The 17,957-nt window shown below is 37.4% G+C and overlaps 2 protein-coding genes across 4 annotated transcripts; one reads left to right on the top strand and one right to left on the bottom strand.

Moving 5' to 3' along the window:
• Positions 1 to 607: 607 nt before the first annotated feature.
• Positions 608 to 6,070, bottom strand: LOC113653887 (ras-related protein Ral-B). Of its 3 annotated transcripts, none has more exons than XM_027163765.2 (5): positions 5,943 to 6,070; positions 4,236 to 4,359; positions 3,683 to 3,891; positions 2,360 to 2,537; positions 608 to 1,733 (listed from the first exon to the last, which is right to left on the bottom strand). In XM_027163765.2, the coding sequence occupies exons 2-5, from the start codon at positions 4,347 to 4,349 to the stop codon at positions 1,614 to 1,616; spliced, it is 621 nt and encodes a 206-aa protein (XP_027019566.1). In that variant the 5' UTR covers positions 4,350 to 4,359; positions 5,943 to 6,070; the 3' UTR covers positions 608 to 1,613. The 3 variants fall into 3 exon arrangements, with proteins under 3 accessions (XP_027019566.1, XP_027019575.1, XP_027019580.1); XM_027163774.2 differs by having other exon boundaries at positions 4,236 to 4,356; XM_027163779.2 differs by lacking the exon at positions 5,943 to 6,070 and adding an exon at positions 5,247 to 5,264.
• A 4,529-nt stretch (positions 6,071 to 10,599) lies between these two features.
• LOC113654075 (inhibin beta B chain-like) lies at positions 10,600 to 17,668 on the top strand. The gene is made up of 2 exons (XM_027164044.2): positions 10,600 to 11,957; positions 15,278 to 17,668. The coding sequence occupies exons 1-2, from the start codon at positions 11,567 to 11,569 to the stop codon at positions 16,051 to 16,053; spliced, it is 1,167 nt and encodes a 388-aa protein (XP_027019845.1). The 5' UTR covers positions 10,600 to 11,566; the 3' UTR covers positions 16,054 to 17,668.
• Positions 17,669 to 17,957: the final 289 nt, after the last annotated feature.

Here is a 17,957-nt window from a genome sequence, read left to right as displayed (position 1 = left end):
ACATTTCTTTTTCTTTATTAAAATTTTCAAAACATTTGACACATTGATAAATGTTTGAGATGCTAGACAATGCATTGCAAATAATGCAAAGGTTATGAAGTTTAAAAATACATATATTTTTAAGTTTATATCTAGTATGTTTAAGTATGCCACTAGGTGGCACAATAATGAAGAGCAGGATACCCCCACAATGATCAGCAGGATAGAATAGACATGGGAGTGCAGCCTGAGTGATACGATGTGACCAATGTCTCTACAAAAATGTAATCCAGCATGGTGGCAAGGTCACCTCAATTTAATAAAGCACTATATGAAAGAATTGTACTTTTTATTTTATTTTATTAAGATTCATGTATAGTTACATGCAAGATTATGAATTACAAACCTTAGTGCTTCAACATGAAGCAGCTCTGTAAAAAAATAGCTCTGATGAACAGGTGTTTAAATTTGGTTTCAATTCCATGAAAATCCCTTGTGCATATCCTCAAGAATTAATCACCTAATGTTCAAAATGCTTTGACATTTAAATAATAATAATAATAATAATAATAATAATAATAATAATAATATTTCTTAGACTGATATTGTCTAAATTAGTGAACACAAATACTAAACAAATAGGTTTATTTGGTCTGTTAACATCATACAGTGAATCAGTAAAAAGCATTTCATACAAAAAGTGATTCAATTACAAAAATATGGTTATCACAAAAACATATTTATAGTTATACTAAAAGCAATATATGTGGTAGGCTTTGCATAGTGAAGTCTTTGAAAATACTAATACACATCATAGCAGTATTACAACAAGCAGATTTCCTCCGATAGCCGTATAACTAACTAACAGTGTGTATTTCTCCATGAGCATTGTTCATTATATTTGACTCCCATTATCCAGATAACCAGACCATCTTGCTTTGTTTAACATCCCATAGCACTGCATTCAAAAACATCTCATCATTAAAGTGTTTAACACATTATACACTCATTTTCCCACTTAAACAATGGTCTCTGTGCTATGAAGCTCTTACAAAACCAGGTTCAGAATGTTATTCCTTAAAGGTGCTGCAGACATCAGCAAAGACTTGTCTAATCTAAACACATAATGATCAAATTTTTTAACATAATATGATTGTGGCTAAACTATGGTGGTTCATTTTAAAATGACATAGTTCATCTAATTAAATAGTGCTGATGGCATGAAAACTACTAGCTAATTGAATATGAAATCCGGTAGTGGTAAGTATTAATGCAGTAATTATATCACATACTCAATGTATGTAACTAACTCATATATTAGTAGGAGGCATTGCCAACAACCTATGATGATGGAATATGGCAAATTGCAAACAGCATGAATGTCCACCTAGTTGGTTCTTATTTGTTTGATGGCAGAAGAAAGGTTCTTGGAAAAGAAAACCATAATGTATGACAGCTGCATAAACCTTACTGAATACAGCAAGGAAGAACAATGGCATCTGTTCACAGTTCTTAACTCTGTCTGGATTTGGCAACGTTAACCACAATAGTGGGGAAAAAAACAGCTTTTGGGTTTTCCGTTTCCACCAGAAAGGCTTTGTTCCGAGTGAGGCTTTCTTCAGGGTTCTTCTGATTCAAAGCAAAGTGCAGCGTTCTTTCAGGCTTTTTTTCTTCTTGCCACTCTTCTTGCCATTTTTATCCTTGTTCTCAGCCATCTTCTTGGCCCGTACCTCCCTCATTAGGTCAAAAAACACCTGAAAACAGAAGACCATCTTTTTCTCTTATTGAATTAAAGCTACAACTGATATGTACAAATACCTACTTCTTCCATGGAAATGTATTGTTTATGTAACTTTGTATAATTGTATATCACAATATGGCTATACAGAGGAATAAAATATGTCTGGGCATGCCATTATATGGGGAAAATCATCTGGGTGGTAACAGTAACTTTATTTTGTGTTGATCTGCTTCACTGGACCTTGTTAAATTTTATTCATCATTTTAAATGAATTACACATTTAATTTATTCAGTATGGTAAGTCCAGGTCTATGTCCATACGGAACAGACGTCAGACTGCAAGGTTTATCGGGTGATTGCTGTATCTTATGAGAGCAAATACTTCTCTTCTCAAAGCTTATTAACAGCATGGATAGAAAGTATAATTTATCATCAGTACACCCATTCACCCCAATATATGGTACTGGATATATGGTTTATTCAATTTAATATTTACATAAAGTATTTATTTACATACTTAATCTTATTTAAAGTACCAAGTTGAAATCCTGCATGCATCAAGATATTATAAAAGATATTATATTAATATATTACATGAGGAGTAGTACAACTATAGGAGTAAGCATGTGTAAACCATACCTTATCGACATTGGCACGCGTTTTTGCTGAGGTTTCCACATACTGCACTCCCCATTCATCTGCTTTTTCTCGGGCTCCGGTCACAGACACCTGCCTCTTATCCTCCAAATCAGATTTATTTCCAACTAACAACAGAGGAATCTTATCTTCCTCTGCCTTCACACGCAGGATTTGCTCTCTGTCTCAAACAAACACACATACACAAAAAAACAACAAAATTTAACTGCAGGCTCTTCATTGATAAGGTTATTGCTCTCCTGTGCCTAGAAACTGTATTAATTCAGTCTGCAGGTTTGTGCAGGTTTTTGTTGCCATGTTACAAAAGTTCGCAAGTTTAGTCACAGCTTTAATGGTGAACCACAAACTCTATCAAAGACAGACAATGACACAAACACCATTCAAAAGACAACTTTATAAGTCGTCTTGAATGTGATCGCAATACTGATGCCACTGAACACATGAATCTTTCTTCCATTTCGAAATGTAAATGTTAACCAAAGGAAGTCCACACGCAGACATTCTGTTCTGACGGAGGTTTGGAAATCAGCAGTGTGGAAATAAAATGGTGTGAGAGAAATTAGGTTTATAATTCTCCAACAAAGAAAGCAAAGTTATGCCTATAGGCTTTACATTTTAATGTCATTTGCTACAATTCTAATTATTGGTAAGAGTATTGGGTAAAAACAAATAAAAATAAGTGATGACACTGTAATTGTATTGCATCTGAAATTCAGAGAGAAACGTCACCATCAGAGTGGACGGACTAAATCAGATTCTTTGTGACAGAATGCCAACTTAGAAGAAATAAGGAAGCATTTTTTTAGCACTTAACAAGCCAATGATATTGGTAATGTCAATTAAATTAGTTCTGGAAAAAAATGTCCTCATTCAACTAAATAAAAATTGCTATACAAAGCAATAAGCATTAGCCTGGTCATTACCTCTCCTCAGACCCTAGTTACAATGTGGTATTACTAGAAGAATTAATTAATATTGTCAGGAAAAAGTGATAGGGCGAGAAGGAGCTCAGTCAGGGGGACAGGGCTATGACTGAAGAGGATGCACAGAATATTTTCACTTAATTTGTTGTTACAAATCAGCCGTTGTGTTTAAATAGTGTAATGTAAGTGATAACGTTCCATCAGACAAAGATTTATCAGGAAATTTTTCTGATTTCCTGAAATTCTGATTTTCTGAAAAAGGCACAGAAGATTCAAACGTGGTCATAAACCATATTCTGCATCTTGAAATGACTCAATTTCTGCATATTTCGATCTCAGAATGAAGCTCTGATAATACATCTTTATAACAAATCTAACATACCTGAACTCGGAGGTGGCACTGAACGACTCCTGCTCTGTGATGGAGAACACTAGCAGGAAGCCCTCTCCGCTGCGGAAGTAATTATCCCTAATGGCTGCATAGTCCTCTTGTCCTGCTGTGTCCAGGATGTCGATCTGAACCTCCTCTCCATCTAGCACAACCTTCTTCCTATAGCTGTCTGCTTTAGTGGGCTCATAGTCTTCAACAAACTGCGAACAAAATTGAACTGTAGTAAGGTTTATGAAAGTGACCATTCAAACTTAGCTATAGAAGCCATTCCAGTATTGGGTTCTCCTACTCTGGGTGGGTTGCATATCATTTAAATGAATTATTACAAATTACAGTTTTGTACAGAAAAATGTATTTGTCTTTGAAATGAAAAATCACACGAGGACGAAAGCCTGAAAGTACTGTTGTTAAGTAGAGGACAAAATATGATGGGCAAGTTCTGTTAATAACACTAGTTGTTTTTAATAATTTCAGAAATTAAATGCTCCTAAACCAGCACATGAAAACATCCACGTGTCAAACAATATTTCAGTGTGAAACTCACCTCGTCGTACATGAACTGCAGTGTGAGTGCTGATTTGCCCACTCCTCCGCTTCCCACCATGATGACCTTGTGCAGCACCAGAGAGCTCTGGCCCTTGCTCTTGTTGGCTGCCATGTGTCCTCTGCTGCAGTAAGGAACAATTCCACCCTGAATGACTTGTATGGTAGTGACCCTGTATTAATCTTAATTATTAACATGTGATCTTCAATTGCATCTAAGGTTAATTTTTGAGATTTTGGTCCATTATCACTTTGGATAACAGTTTCCTATATCCCATACGACATATTAGACTGCTTGCTGTTAGTAATGCCAGTAAGATTTAGCCTTTGTTTCATGTCTACCTGAAGTGCAGTCTGACCAGCTCTCAAATTGTTTCTGTTGATTTATCCGTCTATTAAACATCAATGTAACTTTGCTAGCAGTGTCCTACTGTAACATCAGTGCAGCAGAAAACAATGAACTTCCTTTAAAGGGTGGATAAAGGAACCAGTGAGACACACCTGAATGAGCTCATGGAAACCTTGGTAATTAGCTGAGCAGTGACAGTATATGAAACCAATCCCAAACAAGCCAGTACCTACATGCACAAAAAAGCTTGAGCTTCTCAGACACCAAAAACCTCAAAGATCTTTTACAGTAAGCACTTCACCACAGATTACCTAGAACTATTTCCCTTTTTTTTTAATGCTACCAAGTCTTCTAGTATATATTTATGCCATTTGTCAGACACCCTTAAACCAGAGTGACTTATATTTATGTCATTTATATAACTATCTGAGCAGTTAACAAGGGCCCAGCAGGGGCAGCTTGGTAGTCCTGTGATTTAAACTCACAAACCCTCCAATTATTGGTCATGATCTCCCTGACTTTGTCAAATTGCCCCTAGTTGTATCTGTACATGGTGCCGAAGGTGTCACACCCAGTATTCCAAGGACAAGCTATGAATCCACTGTAACCCTGATTAGGATTAAACAGCTATTGAAGACGAGTAAGATAAAATAAGCTTCGTACCAATTTGATCAACCTTCTAGTGTCACAGAAAAGTATCATCACTATATGACCCTTTAAGCTAAGTTAACACTGTGTTTCTGAAAGCAGTGCAGCTCTCTAAATCAAATCCCTCCACCCTTTCTTGCGTTCAAGTAGTATTGGTTTTGTGTAGGAGAAACAAACACATAAGGCGAGTTTATAATGCAAATCAATAATTTAACTCCAAAATAAAAGACCATTGTATCTCTAAAGTCTGCTGTTTACAAGGCACTCGACTTTTACTCAAACAACACACAAGTTTAGAGTTATGCAAAAATGCAGCATTTATGTTAAAAAACAACAACAATGGACTTGTTGTAAATGCACATTAAGTAATAATAATGAGCGAACTACAGCGCTTTAAATCACATCTGTCTCAAACATTAAACTTTTGTTTTCTTTCTGTGTCCTTAAGAAGGCCCCGCCCTTTCCGTGATGTGCTACGCAAGAATCCGCATTATCCCGCACGTTCATTGGTCAAAGGACGAGCGCGCGCTCTCACATCCGCCTCCGTGTTGGATAACACAGCAATCAATCAAACGTTTTCCAACAAAAAGAGAAGTACACACGAAGAAATTAATCTTCGAACTGAACCGAACTGTCACAGGCGCCTTCACTGAAACATCTAAAAAGCGAAAAATTAACTTATTTTACCGCAAAACATTTTACTTGACTCACAGTTTCAGTTGCAACAGGCAGTAATTCTCCAAAGAAGCTCGTCCCCTGTTCCCAAACTGCTACTCGTCCGTCGTCCCATCCACCGGAAATGCAGTGGCGCGCAGTGTAGGGATGTGATGTCACTGAACCTGGATGGCATTCGAATGACCAGAATCATGCCTAGGTGTTAATAATTATGTTCTGTTTGCAACTTCCTTAAATTGTTAGCGTTTTTTTGTTTGTTTGTTTGTTTGACTTTTCAATTCGATTATTTTTCTATTATTATTATTATTATTATTATTATTATTATTATTATTATTATTATTATTATTATTTTCACCTAAAGAAATAACACACCAGTATCACAAACTGAATTAACTTTAAAATCACCAGACTAGGCCAATTAACTTTTTTTTAGCAGGGTCGCTGAAAGATGTAGGTTAGTAAGGTGTCAATGTCAATATAAGTGTGGGATAATGATTCAGGTGTTGGACTACTGACCGGAAGGTTATAAGTTCGAATCCCAGGTCCACCAAGCTGCCGCTGCTGGGCCCCTGAGCAAGGTCTCCGTTGTATAAGTAAATTGTAAGTCATTCTGGATAAGGGTGTCTGTTAAATGACAGTTATCCTGCACAAGTTTGCATAATTCAGGTTTGGCCCTCTATATATATATAATAATGACAGTTGCTTTGTTTTCTTCCCCCCTTTTGTGAGTTATATATAATATTGAAAGAAAATATTTAACAATTTGATAAAATGTTTCTTCATTTTATTACTTATGTGTCATTAATATTTATGCAACAATTAAATTATTTAATATTCTTGGTAACTTGGAAAAACAACAGAAAAAAAAACACTTTATTGTTTCTATGTACTAACGTTGTTTCGTCGATAGATGGCGCTATGTGACAACCAACTGGCTGCATCTTATTTAGCTTTTAAATGAGCATGGGTCAAGTTTTTAACAAAGAATGAGCATGAAATTATGTTTTGAAGGCCAAATTTCTGTATTAAAATATGTATTTGTAACTGTAACTATATGTAACTGTCAAATCTTTATATGTTTCTGTTATATCACTTACATTTTAATGGCTTTTGTAGGCAAATGCCTGAAAGGTGAGTTACATTACAGGAAAAGTATCCCGTAATGAATCTAAAAGAAATAATAGTAGAGGACTGGAAATTTCTAATATCATGGACCCCACTTTGAGAACCTCTAAACTGAACATCACAGACAGTGACTAAACTGTTTACTTCAGGTCACTAAAGATGCCATGCATCCACATGGAGAGAGCTCCATAAGCAAGTCGCACTCAGTTACCTTGAAGCTTTAATTCACTACAGGGAGCTCCAGTTGGCTGCTTGATCCGTGTGATATCTGCCCCGTATCAGAATCAACATCAGAATCAGATTTATTGGCCAAGTGTTTTGACACACATGAGGAATTTGGTTCCAGCTGTTTGTGACTCTCAAAAGCACAGACATGGATAACACTATACTATACAAACTATACAAGACAAAGCAGATGATGAGATACAATATAGACAGAATGGGTATTAAATATGAATATAGAATATGAATGATCAGTTATGTACATAAAGTGTGGGAGTGCAAATAACAATATTGTGCAATATTATGCTTTTTGTAAAATATACAGCAGCAGTAGTGTGTGATATACAGATGATTTGATGAGTGATAATGCAGTACTTATGATAAAAAGCAGTGAATATAATTATGGTGTCTATATATTTGTCTAGGGTTAGTGATGTGATGTGATGTGAATATATACCTATTATACCAATATATTTATTATATATACCTATATACCTATTATATATACCTATATACCTATTATATATATATATATATATACCTAATGGCCTAATGCTATAAAAGTTACATATATTATAGCATTAGGCCATTAGGTGGCGCCATAGTGAAGTGCTATTAAAATTTTAAATCCCTAAAATGTTACCTGTTACACGCCGGGTGCGGTGGCGCGCGCCTGTAATCCACGTCACTGGGAGGCTGAGGCTGGTGGAGCGCATGAGCTCGGGGGTTCTGGGCTACCGCGGACTGTGTCGATCGGGTGTCCGAACTAAGGTCGGTGTCGATATGGTATTCCACAGGGAGCTCTGGGCTACCAGGTCGCTTAAGGAGGGGTGAACCGGCCCAGGTCGGGAACGAAGCAGGTCAAAGCCCCCGCAATGATCAGTAGTGGGATCGCGCCTGTGAACAGACGCTGTAGTGCAGCCTGAGTGATACTGTGTGACCCAGTCTTTTAATCACCTATTTACCGTTTTCAAAACATCCTAAGAATCATTATACACACATAGATTACGAAGGAAAGATAAAGGAAGGATTAAAAGGAAAGATTAAAAAAAAATAAATAAATAAATAAAAATAAAAAAGGGGGCTTTTACAATTAAATCACAGCTAATTCGAAATAATTCGGCTAATTCGGTTTATTAACACACCAGCATCACTCTCTACAAATCTATACACAGTCTACACTGGTAAACCTCCATATTCCACTGATTCTTAATATGCTTAAGTGACAATAATAAAGTGTAAATGAAAATTCCAAACAGTATATATCTAAATGCAAATTAAACTGTAGACTTGTACAGCTCACCTAGAATCAGGTATTTTAAACTTGTTAAACTATAAGTGATTGTTGCCAATGTGTCCTTCTAAGTTGTTATAATATGTCAAAACAACAGCATGAATTTCCATCTAATTTAGATTCTGTTTATTTGATGGCAGAAGAAATAATTTTGGATAATAAATTCATAACGTATGACAGCTGCATAAACCTACAGCAAGGCAGAACAATGGCATCCGTTCACAGTTCTTTACTCTGTCTGGATTTGGCAACGTTAACCATAATGAAAAAAACAGCTTTTGGGTTTTCCGTTTCCACCAGAAAGGCTTTGTGCTGAGTGAGGCTTTCTCCACTGTTCTCCTGGCTTAAAAAGCTTAAAACAATATACAGTGCTCTTTCAGGCCTTTTTTCCTCTTATTGGTTTTCTTGCCATTTTTGTCCTTCTTCTCAGCCATTTTCTTTATCTCAGACCATTAGGTCTTATTAGGTCTAAAATAACCTAAAAAGATATAATATTTGCCTTCTAGCCTGATAGCAATGAACTAGCTAGAAACAGCCTGATGAGATAGAACTAATGTGACTAACCAGGATGGTCAACCTTAACAGCAAGAACCGTAAATGTCCATTATTCTTCTAATACCATTAATCCAAACAAACAAGAGCATACCTAACTAACCAGGCTACCTAACTAACCAGGCAGTCAAGCCAACCAGCTAAAATTATTCAGTAGCTGTTTAAAATCCTTCTGTTTCTTCAGCAGGGTTTTGAAAAACGTAGGTTATTAATGTGTCGAATAAGCATAAAACTTGTGCAGAAGTTCACACCTGGCCAATGTCCTGCACTAGTTTGTATTACTAGTTTTACTCTTCTTATAATAATGACATTTATTGTGTTTTCACATTCCTTTTGGAGTACTATTTTTAATACTGGAAGAAGGTGTTAAATTTTTTTGGACAAAATGTTACTTTTTAAATTTTTTAAATTGATAATTAATTAATTATCAATATATATACATATATTAAATAAGACGAAAGAGCAAAAATCCTGTTTCATCTGTTTAACTTTTGTTGAACCGTGTATCATCTCAATATACTTACGTGGTTGTGTCGATAGGTGGCGCTGTTAGATAACCAATCAGTATAGTAAAAACAACTCAGTGTAAAGCAGTGTAATGGCACGAGGACATTAAAGACATTTTAATAAATTATTTATGTATTATGTTATTAATTAATTGGGTAATATATTATTAATTGGGTAATTAAAAAATATATATGATATAATAATATAATAATATATAATTGTGTAACAGGAAAGTACTTTCTAAGTTATGTTGTTAAATGAAGAAACGATAGTGCTTTTCTTCCCATGATCTTTAGTAAATTTCTCATGATATAGTTTTCTGTTGAACATGTGACTTGTGATCCCAAAAATTTAACAGGGATCAAGGTGTTGAGTCAATGTTGTGGGTCACTAGATTTTTCAGCGTATAATACATAATTCACATAATGTTTAACGCATTAAAAGGTAAATATCTTCACACATGAATAGTAAAATAAACTGATTTCTGAATTATTTTAATGATTAGAGTGCAAGGTATTCTTGCTATAGTGAGTTGTGACAGGACAAAATGCTGTTTGCTTCTGAACGTTCATTTCTGATTTGGTGTTAATAAAATAGGTTGTTTTGAAGAACAACTTTCCTGTGTCAAAATATATATTACAGAGATTTACCAACGTATATGTAAACGTTACTGCACCCCATTCTTCCTTTGAATTGCTGAAGACTTGTACATGTGTGAGTTTGATTTCTTACTACATATTAATGCTTTTTTTGTAAGCAAATACATGAAAAATTAGTTAAATTACACGCGAAGAATCCTGCTAGTAGATTATGTTAGATTATGTTAGATTATGTTAAATCATCCAAGTCTGTGTTTCACAAACATTTTGCTTATTTATTAGAGCTTGAGGTTTGGATAACAATTCAATTCAGTTAACTTTTTAATGCAGATTTTCAGCCAATATCTAGAAGAATGACAAATATAATAAATTTGGTCATGCTGGGTTGTTATTTCTATCATCAATTGCCCAACTGGGAATATCTGCACTTAGCGTCAATGACAGCGACAAAATTGTCCACTTCAGGTCGCTAAGGATGCCATGCGTCCACATGTAGAGAGCTCCATCAGGAAGTCGCACTACGTTTGCTTTAGGCTTTAATCCGCTACAGGGAATTCCTGTTGGCTGCTCGACCCACGTGGTTCTGGCTCCTGTATAAAAAGTTTCTGTCTAAAGGGGTACAATGTTGCGATCGCAAGGGGTTAAAGCTGTTCATACGAGCGCATCGCCGTGTCCATGAAAGCGATGAAGAATTACTTGGACAGCGCAAACTGGAAGACGACACATGAGACAAAGAAGAACAGGACCTAAAACGAAAGGCTGATGTCAAGCACCTAGCTGTTGTGCCGTGGGGAAATAAGTAGTGGCATCTTTTATATTTTCTACCATTATGGATATTTGTAACTGACCAGAGACTCTGCAACTTGACAGGCTACATACATGGGCATGAACTGCAATTATTTACTCTGTAATATTGCTTCCATAATAATTTCTTTAGCCATGGCATGACGCTGAATTACCACCGATGCTGAGACTTTTGTCAAGAAGGAACGGAGAGACAATAAAATCACAATGTACTATGACAAAAACGTGATTTTTTTTTTTGATCACGCATCACTGACTGACCAAGAGCTGAAGGTTTAAGAAAATGATTCTTCCAATGATTTCATCTAATTCCAATGAAGTCTGTAAATTCTCACACAGAAGATCTTAGTGCATCCTTACAGGAAGACACATGCTCTGGATGTTGCAACTTGCTCTTGCGCTTAGAACATTTTCATTTGGGACGAGACTGAAGCATTTCTAAAAAAAAACAAAAAAAACAAACAAAACAAAAAAAACGACCGATCAGAAGTTCTGTTCATCCTCGAAGTAAAAACTATTGACTCCTTTGTCCGTGCTTTCTTTTTTGCTCTTAAAGAATGCGAAGTTTCCTTGTCAAGGTGCTTTGTCTCTTAGCCTGCGCGTTATCCGCGCACTGCACGCCCGCGCCAGAAACCGAGGCGCACACGACGGCGTCGCGCGATTCGTGCGCGTCGTGTGGTCTCGCACAGCCTGCCGACTCGGGAAGGATGGACGCGGAGTTCGTAGAGGCGGTTAAGAGACACATCCTGACCAGGCTGCAGATGAGGGAGAGACCCAACATCACTCAGCCCATACCAAAGGCGGCCATGGTGACCGCGCTGCGTAAGTTGCACGCCGGGAAGGTGCGCGAGGACGGCAGGGTCGAGATCCCCGAAGTAGACGGGCACGCAAGTCATGCCAATGACGTCGAGGAGGAAACGTCAGAAATCATCAGTTTTGCAGAGACAGGTGTGTTTCATCCCAGCATCTGCACTATACGACAATATCGGTGCGCACGTGTCACTCGTTTTTTAAACATCGTTGTCAATAATGTAGCCAACATTCAACCTGAAATTCAGTCTGCATTACTTGTGTTTGCTTTACTGTGGGATCAGTTTGAACCAAACGTTCCCATGGGAATGTGCTGGCACGAGGTATCTATAAACAGTGTGTGTGTGTGTGTGTGTGTGTGTGTGTGTGTGTGTGTGTGTGTGTGTGTGTGTGTGTGTGTGTGATCTACTGTAAACATCATGCTGCAGTGGAGCATAGAGAACATCACACAGCAAAGACCACCGCAGCCACTTAGGCGCAATCAAATCGCTAAGCCGGTCTTTGTGCAGAGTAAAGCCTGGTTTAGCTTCAAGAGGCAATTTGTGTTTGTACACAGATCTGCTGCAATGAATTTTGCATTGTTACACTCAATTATCGATAGTAGACAAATGATGTGATATATATTTTCAGACAGACAGTACTAGATTGCACCTTGCATGCTTGCAGGATGGTATTTTGTACCATCCTTGACCTGGAAATGCGCATATAGTATTCCTACAAAAAATGAAATATGATACACAAATAGTTTTTGTAAGCAAAGCTTTAAAAATACATTACGTGAGCTTATTCTATGTATAGGTAAACATGCTGAATAACATACTAGCAACAGGAAATGGTCAGGTTTAATATGTATTGTAAACAGCACGTGAAAACAATTAGGTCTTTCTATCAGAATGTTTTTTTTAGTCATGACACCATGCAAAGCATTTTATTACTGTAGCACCTGGGGTAAGAGCAGATTAAAATCAAAGCTGACTTGTTAGATAAGTGTTGGCAGATATCATTTCTGATTGCTTTTTTAGGTTAAGTAAACATGATGACTGGATCATTAAATAAATGATATGTGCGATATATTATAGTTCATGTATGAAATTAGTGCTTCATTGCTGTCTATTATCATTTGTGGGCCTGGCTATCTCCAAGTGGACTTTTTGCTTTTGGTCCGCTTGCCACAGTGATCCTTGGCTCAACATCAAGTTCCGTTAACAGTTTGCCATGATGAAACTTGGTGGTACTTTATGACAGGGAAAAAATGAAATGTGACACAAGGGTACCATAATTAGCCAGGTTTCCTATTGGTACTAATGCACGGTTTTTGCGATTCCTGTTCTATGTATAACTTTCCAGCAAAAAAAAGTTAATTGACAACATCGAGCTCATTTGAATTTCATGTTCAACCGAACCCATTTTCCTTTATGCATTATGTCTAATAGAAGGAATTGAATATGTACTGAGTATTTTTCAGGAGGCTGTAGATTTGCCTTTAGACTTGGATTTGTGAACTCCTTGGCATGTCAACTTGGCTGCTCATGCATCTCATTAAAAATGCAGGGTGACACAGGGATCTGTGGTGTTTTCTCTAAAAATGGCTCAGTTCTGGAAATGCAAGCTTATTAGGGCCTTCTATTCCTCTTACATCTTGATAGAATTTTGAAATTACAAATGAGAAGGATTCAACCTGTCAGTGTTCCAACCACTGCTGTGTGAAATGTTTTACTTTAATAGTTGAGGAAAGTGTGACTGAAATGCAATGCTCTCTGCCATATGCGCAACACTTTTACACAATTCTGTCAGAAGCTTATGATTATTTTGTATATGAAGTGCTGTTCTAAGATCTGTTATGTTCTTTAACCAAACAAGTAACTACTGTGCAACAGGGATTAACACACAACACTTCCTGTGACTAAATTGTCCTTCACTGGTGTCCAGGTGGTTGTGGTCGGTTGCGTACAGAGACGTTGAGTAATGACATGGAGATTACTTCTCCAATCCGTGAGAGCTTGTGCAGGTGGAGGCATGCTGAGTGGTGTGTATTGTTGCTGGCAATGGGGCCCACCCAGGTATTGTCCTGCACTCCATGTAGTGGACAGGCTTAACTTCTGAGGCTTTTGACCTCGTAGATTTGTCTTTCTCCACTAAATCTCCAATTTGCATTCACTGACAGCTGTCTGTGGACTTTGTACTATATGGTCCTGCCACCTGAAGATATATGATGAATTAGTAAGAGTGGAAAATGGGGTGTTAGAGAGGTTCTTTGGCAGATGTCACACCATGGTACAATATTTTCTTGAAGTCTCCACTAATCTGTTTGTTGCAGTGCTTATCGTACTTGTGCTATACGGTTAAACAGAATAGAGCAGTTTACCTACAACAGGGTTAGAAATAAGCATAAAATTAGTACTTTGGTCTCCAGGAGTAACTTTACTCAAGGAGACTTCTACTTAATTGTTTCACAACATGCTTTTATTCATTTGCTTAAATGGTAAAATATACTGTCTATTATCTTATAATTAAATGTCATCCATCACAGATTCAAACGTTGCTTTCCTTTGAACTATTTGTGATTTTCCTTTTTTATTAAAAAAAAAAAGCAGTTATATTCTACTTACTTAAAATGAACAAACACCAAAGTAAACACATGCACACAAAATAATATCTATTTCCTATTTTACAATTTGTGTCATTTAAATAGTTTCCTCAGATCTTGTTCTCTAACCACCTCTTATAGTCTTATGCAGAATGCCTGTATGGATTGCTTTCAACATCACAACGCTTATTGTGTCCTCATTGAGGTGTCATCAAGGCATTCATTGCCAAGGCTTTGAACCTTCTAGCTGTGCCCTAATAGGCTCCCTCTCCTCATCTCCACCTTAACTCGTGGCCAACTGGGCTAACGGAGCAGCCCATGCTGTCATCAGGCACACAGGCGAGTTCATAGAATGTCACCATGGCCCCTTCACCAAAAAGGAGCTGCGGGAGTTCACACTTCTCCCGATTTTAATTGAGCCACAGACTCAAAAGACTGTTACAGAGATGTTAATATGTTGGAATCGGATAAAGAAGGAATGCTAGGAAGTTCATGCGTGTCAGATTTAGTAAGGAGTGAGTAAGGAGAGGCAGAATGAACAGAGCGAGAAAGAGGGAGACGTGGCAGAGGGACAGATTCTGACAACTCCTCCCACCCACATTGTCGTTTAATGTGAAACACTAACACCATTTGATCACTTTAGGTTGAAGTGTTCCCAGTTAGGGAGCCCATTCATGGCGATCTACTGCCCTCTCAGCATGTTAATGTCCTTAGCCCTCTGTCCAGGGCTGGCTGTTATAGTGACACGGCATCAGGTTTTTCAACTGAAATACTTCTCTTGGCGACACAGAGTGCGCGCACCTGCTGTTTCAGCTATGCTTGATGATATTTCAATAACCTAACCTTTCCTTGTTTCTTTCCCGTCTCTTAGACGATTTGCTGTCTTCGAAATCCAGCCTTTTCTTCATCATCTCCAATGAAGGCAACCAGAACCTCTATGTGTCTCAGGCAAACCTGTGGCTGTACTTTAAACTTCTGCCTAGTTTGTTGGAGAAGGGCACTCGAAGGAAGGTCATGGTTAAAGTATACTACCAAGAACCAGGCCTAGGCAGCAAGTGGAACCTGGTGGAGAAGCGTGTGGAGCTGAAACGCAGTGGCTGGCACACATTCCCTCTTACTGATGCTGTGCAACTTGTGTTCTCCAAAGGTACACGAAGGCAGAACCTGGATGTTCGGTGTGAAGGCTGCGAGGTGGCAGGCGTTCTGCCTGTGTTGGTGAACTCAGGTGATGAGTCACACCGACCTTTCTTGGTGGTGCAGGCACGTGCAACAGACAGCAAGCACCGCATCCGCAAACGCGGCTTGGAGTGTGACGGTACCAGCGGCCTGTGCTGCCGCCAACAGTTCTACATTGACTTCCGCCTCATCGGCTGGAACGACTGGATCATCGCTCCATCAGGCTACTTCGGCAACTACTGTGAGGGAAGCTGCCCGGCATACATGGCTGGAGTTCCAGGATCAGCATCATCATTTCACACCGCTGTAGTGAACCAGTACCGCATGAGGGGGATGAGTCCAGGCTCCATGAACTCCTGCTGTATCCCCACCAAACTCAGCACCATGTCCATGCTGTACTTTGATGATGAGTACAACATTGTCAAGCGTGATGTACCCAACATGATCGTAGAGGAGTGTGGATGCGCTTGAACGGGGATTTTTAAGGACTTGTCACTCTGTAAACGTTCATTGATGGAACAAATTATTGTAAAGTGATATTTATAAACAGCTGGGCAAACAGTCACCCTGATGTCCACACCCACACACCCATGCATGCACAAATCTTTTGTACATATATTTATGTTGCATAATATCTTCCTGTTAGACTCATTTATATGTGTTGCAGTCTTATTCGAAGGGTACAGGTTTGTTCAGGAGGTGCTGAACTCAAAGGGATGAAAAAGTTGTGTACTAAGTTTATTGCTGGTTCTTTTATGTTTCTCTCCTCTAAAATTTTGGGAAAGCGAGATGAGAGGAGCCTTAGAAAAGGGTCTTTTCCCTAAATTCCCCAGAATTTCTCTGCAATGCCTCTTTCACTGTATACAAAAGCACTGACCAACTCCCCCATTTAATCCTTTCAACAGCAGCACTTTGCTTAACCACTCCATTGGAAAACACGACAACTGATCCATTTTAGAGCCTCCGTCAAGCAGTATTCATCTGTCAAACTCGGTCAAACAACTGACCCATATTGTTTAACACATGCTGCATTCGTAAGTACTCACGTTAGTGCGGCTTATTACCACAGGACATGAGTAGGCATTTATCATCACATAATATTAAGGTTTTTTTTATAGTAAGAGACATGAATTTATAGTTTTCTTCACTCCCGAGTGCTTATTTTTATAAACACATTTGTACACAGAGTAAAGGTGTCTAAATTTCTGCTTGTGTGTCTGTTACAGTGCTGTTTGCCGAAAAAAACTTCCAAAAGTACTTAAAAGATCTAGAATATTATATTTCTTCTTTCAAGTTGTCATTTTTCAGTTAGCTAGGGGTGCAAAAAAAACCTTTCAAAAAGTAGAAGAAATAAATAAACCCAAAATGCACAATTTATAGCACTTGCTAATTGAAATGCCTTTAAAGGGTACCAAGTGGCACACCCGTGCTCGCTCACAATCCTTTTTTCAAATAAGTGCCACGCAAACTATGCAATGTATAGTACAGTCCCATGTCAGACAAACTAGCTAGTAGGTATATGCTATCTTTCAATACTTGAAATGTCTTTCGCTTCCTTCTCTGAATGAATGGTTGTTATGATGTTTGCACTGAAAAAGTCGCATTATGAGTAAAAGAAATGGAAAAAAAATACTTGCCATTAAAATAAAAGCTATTTTTATAAACATAAAATAAATTCTGTTCAAATGTATTATAGTGAACCGTGGAACCAAAGAGGCCAAGATTTTTCTTTAGCTATAATAAGATGGGATTTCTTTAGCTATTATAAGATGACCATCACATTGTTATGTAAAATACTTTTTTATTTGATCATGTAAACGGCCTAAACACTGTATCAGGGTACCATATTATGGATTCCATTTTCAGCTCAATTCTCTTTCTTTCTTATTTTGTACAGTAGATAAATGAAATATTTCATATTTTTTCAACTTTAATATTTTTGGTTTTCTATTTAATACTTCTAGTTCCTTTTGCAGAATCATTTAGAATCAAATACGTGCCACCTCTGTACAGCATATGTAAGATAAAGAATGCTTTTAAATATTTTGTTCTTTGTAACTGTTATAAATAAATTCCTTATTCTGCATTTAGTTGTCACTGTGTTTCCTCAAAAACTAGATGAATGCACTATTCATTTTTATATGATAATTATCCGAAATTAATTATTAATATGCATAAAAACTGATGATAATTCTATATACTTCTATGACATAAGCCAATAATATATGCCATAAATATTCACACACCATCTGTATGCTATAAACACTTAAAGAGTAACTAATAAACAAGCAGCATCATAGCTACTTTTCTTTTGTAACCATTTGTGTGATTAATTTGCTTAACAGATATTCACTGATCTTTCTAGAAACTTTAAA

This window comes from Tachysurus fulvidraco, chromosome 2 (genome assembly GCF_022655615.1).
Source record: "Tachysurus fulvidraco isolate hzauxx_2018 chromosome 2, HZAU_PFXX_2.0, whole genome shotgun sequence".
Lineage (NCBI taxonomy): Eukaryota > Metazoa > Chordata > Actinopteri > Siluriformes > Bagridae > Tachysurus > Tachysurus fulvidraco.
Note: the sequence above shows the minus strand (reverse complement) of the source record. Positions and strands in the feature narration are given on the sequence as shown.

What these genes read in the sequence shown, in the direction of transcription:
- LOC113653887 (XM_027163765.2), bottom strand. Translation starts at nt 4,349, where the DNA reads ATGGCAGCCAACAAGAGCAAGGGCCAGAGCTCTCTGGTGCTGCACAAG. An exon ending in AGTGCCACCTCCGAGTTCAG is followed by an intron (nt 2,538 to 3,682) that starts GTATGTTAGATT and finishes TGTTTGAGACAG; the next exon opens with AGAGCAAATCCTGCGTGTGA. An exon ending in CGCGTGCCAATGTCGATAAG is followed by an intron (nt 1,734 to 2,359) that starts GTATGGTTTACA and finishes TTCTGTTTTCAG; the next exon opens with GTGTTTTTTGACCTAATGAG.
- LOC113654075 (XM_027164044.2), top strand. Translation starts at nt 11,567, where the DNA reads ATGCGAAGTTTCCTTGTCAAGGTGCTTTGTCTCTTAGCCTGCGCGTTA. An exon ending in CATCAGTTTTGCAGAGACAG is followed by an intron (nt 11,958 to 15,277) that starts GTGTGTTTCATC and finishes CCCGTCTCTTAG; the next exon opens with ACGATTTGCTGTCTTCGAAA.